Genomic DNA, 3,971 nt, shown 5'->3' with positions numbered 1-3,971 from the left:
ATATATATATATTAGGTTTACTTCAAAATCACCCAACTACTGTTATAATTCTAGGATAATTTTCTTAAAGAACATGGCTTTAACTTGCCCGGTCCAATGTGTTTTAGCTTGAAGTTCTCATCTGCAAATTTAACGCCATAAATAGACTCTCCACCTCTTCCGTCACCACGAGTAAAATCGCCTCCCTGGATCATAAAGCTGGGAATAATTCTGTGGAAAGTACTCTGTTTGTAGTGAAGACGCTTTCCACTTTTCCCAGTTCCCTTCCCTCCTCATAGAATACTATGAGACAGCAAGTAAACAATTTAAACAGAAGTAGCCTTATGGGTACAGTTATAAGAAAAGGAGCATTAAGTTACTTGGCTACCAGTACAAAGCGCTCGAAAGTTTTCTGCATCAAGAACATTTGATTGGTTACAATTTGCATAATAAGAGGTCTCAACAAACAGATGTAAGACACCATTTTCACTGCACTAAGATGCCTACCTATGGTCTTAGGAACCGTTTTTCCGAAAAGGCCCATGACTATGCGACCTGAAAGCCAAAAAAAGCTAATGAGCGTACTAAAGGAAGCAAGACAGAAGATTTTTTTTCTTCTTCCAATCACCAAGAACAAAAATATTAGTAGGGCATTAAACTCATTTTCCATATACTTTTCCAATTTGAAAAACAGGAATATCTACAAGTAGTCTTCTAAGGGCGAGTCCAATTTACAGTGATAATGCTGATGTGAAGAACACAGACGAGCCCATTTTCTTTCACATGTCATCTATCTAAGAATACTCCACGCGCTGTGCGTGAAAATATGTTACTTTTAGCTTTAACAAATTTCCACAACGTTTAATAGAATGATTCATAGTACAATGCCAAAGAAAAGGTTCATCAAAAGGAAGAAAAGTTAATAGAAGATTCTATGGTAGGGTAAGAAAAATACTCTACGGATACGACACAATTTCAAACCCAGATATAGTATGACAATTTAATAGAACTTGACGAAGATATGGCGGTTTAAAATTTTGGCCTGATCGTATGCAATGGAATTCTCCAAAATTAATTGTGTTGTGGTAAACAAAAGTATGAACTAATTAGTTGCTGTCCCAGTGTGGTTTGATATTCCAATATAAGCTTTCAGCAACCAAAAAAAGAAAAAAGAAAAAAAAACTAACAGCATCAACATGGAAAATCCATGTTCATATCTCAAAAATATTAGCTAAATGAAGCTATCAATCTAATTGTTAAGCAATTCATACCAATGGGTTTCCCATCAATCTTGATATCGAAGTAAACTTTGTGAGTAACCTCTTCCAAATCAGTCTCCTATTTAACACCAAAACGACCATTCTCAGACCCACAAAAAAAAAAAAGAAGCTAAAATACACATATAAAAATGGCTTCCTGATAAATTAGCTTATCACTCACCTCATGGGTTTCCCCAGAAGTCGCTTTGTTATCGCTTAATCTACTCTGAAATAAAATATCAATCACCCAAAAAAAAAGCAATTTTTTCGGTATCAGAATCACCTAAGAAGATCGAAAAATTTGCAGAATCTTTTATATATTAAAGGAGATTGGAATTACCAGAATAAAAGTTAGGGTTAGGAAAAGGAAGAGAAGCCACAAGAGAGCTGCTGAAATTAACCTTTTTTTCGTCGACATCGATCTCTAAACACAAGTTACAACACAAAAGAAGTTCCTTTGTTAATTTGTTTCTTTTTTTTCTTTTTTTTTTTTTTTTGCTATTGTACCGAACTTTTCTATTTTCTTAGGAAGTCAAGTCGTCGGCTATACAACAAAAATAAAACAAACGTCAGTTTTCAAGATTGTACCGAACTTTTCTATTTTCTTAGGAAGTCAAGTCGTCGGCTATACGACAAAAATAAAACAATCGTCAGTTTTCAATGTGCAGTTTCCAAGGTTTATCAGTTCAATCACGTGCGTGAGGTGAGGGAAAATCCGAGTAGCAATTTCGTGCGGACGGTCTCATTTCTTGGTACATGAGCTCACAATTACTGCTCTATTTCTTGCATTTTTTTTTTCCAACGGTCATTTTCTATGCGTTTTGTTTTTGTTTTTTTTTTTTAAATCTATATGCTCTAAAGTCTAAACTACAAAAACTAAAACAAATTTTATAATCATACTCATTTTCTTAATTGAAAGTGGCGAGAAGTCGTACTTATGACATAAATACCTTTAAAAAAATGTTTATTCTCTTTATTGCAAAGAAAGAAGCTTTACATTCCAACGAAAAAAAAGAAAAAGAAAAAGAAGAAGAAGCTATACACTTTACAGGTTGCAACATGAACATTATAATTATTTTATGAAGAAAAAACAAAGACTTGTATGCTTTTCTACCTAAAAAAAATATTCTTCTTAAGAATTATCACACAAGACTCTATCGAGTGTGAACATATAGACATTACTAGTTGGCTACCCACGTGAGTAGTAGTTATGAGTTGTATAAAAAGTTAGTAATTTTTATTGTACAGAATAAATTTGTAGATGTTTATATGCGGATATATAATATTGTCATCATAGGTTTTTTACAATGTTCTGTGAACACTGTTTTAAACAGAGAATATGAACCAACTAAACATAGGCCAAAGAGACAGAACCTAAAAGATTTAATAACAAATAGAGCAGCATGAAACTGAACAACTAAAAACCCAAAATTATTAGACTAAGCAAAAAGAGGAGAAAAAAAGGAAGATATTCAAATAGTTTTAGTCAAAAAGCACAAAGAAAATAATAATCTAAATATGAAAAATATATCGATAGCAATTTTTGAGGAAATTATATGAAAGTAAATAAATAAAAACCAATTATAACTATCATTGCTATATACTAAATCCAAGTAAAGATAAAATATGTTAAGTAAGAATACGTATATTCATATATATATATATATGTATACCATTATAGAACAACAAATAAACAACAATTCTATATATCAGCACTATCTGTCAATGAAACGTAAAAAAAGACAATCATAAATTACAAACATTTATTGATAATGAAAATAAATTGGTCTAAACACTATAAGAAACAATAGAAAAGAATAGCACTAAAACAAATCAATAGACTGAGCATCAACAACAGATATTAAGAACATACAGACAAAAGTTATTAATAGTATCTGAAATGTTGTCCTGTGAACGCTGCCTTAAAGAAGGAATATCAGCCAACCAAACAGAAGTGAAAGAAACAGACCTAAAAGAATGGAGCAGTAAATATGCCAAGATAAAGCAGAGGAGTAAATAACCAAGGATGGAACAGAAAAAGAAAGATGTCAAGTGTAAGAAAAAAGAAAGGGCAATTTACACACCAAATTAATACAGAGCAACAACATTTTCTTATATACATTAAAAGAGAGTAACTCCGCAGATTTGAATAGTACATAACCAATGATATCACATGTCGCAGTTCAAAAATTAGCACCTAACGACTGGAGAAAAAATCTGTAATCAAATTATTATATATACTAAAAGAGAGCCAAATATCCACTGCAGTAAATAAGCAATGACAGTGTCACACGTAGGTCTTGTTTACTTTGTAGATTTGAGTTTTCAATTCAAATTGAAATGTAATATTTTCTGAGAGCTTTTCACTATAACAGAAAAAGTTAAATGTGATATTTTCTAAAAATTTTTTACTGTAGAAACTTAAAACTGAAAACTCGAATCGGTGAAATGAATAAGGTCTTCAAAACTCAGTGGACAAAGTCTGACAAAGAAATCTGTAATTAAATAAATTAGTAAGGGGTTGTTTGGTTGGGATTCGTACCCCGATTTAAATCATGATTTATGATTCGTTACAGTATTTTCTCTTATAAAAAATACACGTAAATCAAAAATAATTTTAATTCATAAACCAAACGCCTCTGAAAATAGTATATGATTAAAGTCATGAAAGGGAAAAAAAGCCAAACAGTAATCAGTTCAGAGAAGGAGGAAGAAAATAAAAAAGGGAAAAAC

The 3,971-nt window shown here is 31.5% G+C and overlaps 2 protein-coding genes across 2 annotated transcripts in view; both read right to left on the bottom strand.

Annotated features, from left to right (window-relative positions):
• The window catches only part of LOC112093520 (peptidyl-prolyl cis-trans isomerase CYP19-4-like), a gene marked incomplete at its 5' end in the record, with an annotated part of 1,536 nt that extends 1,264 nt beyond the window's left edge, over window positions 1-272 (bottom strand). Inside the window, one exon of the mRNA XM_024172157.1 lies at window positions 89-272. Within this exon, the coding sequence (XP_024027925.1) occupies window positions 89-272 (184 nt within the window). The remainder of the gene's footprint in view (window positions 1-88) is intronic.
• A 46-nt stretch (window positions 273-318) lies between these two features.
• Window positions 319-1,813, bottom strand: LOC21385953 (peptidyl-prolyl cis-trans isomerase CYP21-2). The gene is made up of 5 exons (XM_024172161.1): window positions 1,579-1,813; window positions 1,420-1,464; window positions 1,251-1,317; window positions 487-534; window positions 319-391 (listed from the first exon to the last, which is right to left on the bottom strand). Exons 1-5 carry the CDS (start codon window positions 1,654-1,656, stop codon window positions 351-353), a joined length of 279 nt encoding a protein of 92 aa, XP_024027929.1. The 5' UTR covers window positions 1,657-1,813; the 3' UTR covers window positions 319-350.
• Window positions 1,814-3,971: the final 2,158 nt, after the last annotated feature.

The sequence above is a fragment of the Morus notabilis genome, unplaced genomic scaffold, assembly GCF_000414095.1.
Source record: "Morus notabilis unplaced genomic scaffold, ASM41409v2 Scaffold1687, whole genome shotgun sequence".
Lineage (NCBI taxonomy): Eukaryota > Viridiplantae > Streptophyta > Magnoliopsida > Rosales > Moraceae > Morus > Morus notabilis.
Note: the sequence above shows the minus strand (reverse complement) of the source record. Positions and strands in the feature narration are given on the sequence as shown.

Coding starts and splice junctions, on each gene's coding strand:
- LOC21385953 (XM_024172161.1), bottom strand. CDS start 1,656: ATGTCGACGAAAAAAAGGTTAATTTCAGCAGCTCTCTTGTGGCTTCTC. Junction 1,465..1,578: donor TAACCCTAACTTTTATTCTG/GTAATTCCAATC, acceptor ATTTTATTTCAG/AGTAGATTAAGCGATAACAA. Junction 535..1,250: donor GATTGATGGGAAACCCATTG/GTATGAATTGCT, acceptor TTTGGCTTTCAG/GTCGCATAGTCATGGGCCTT.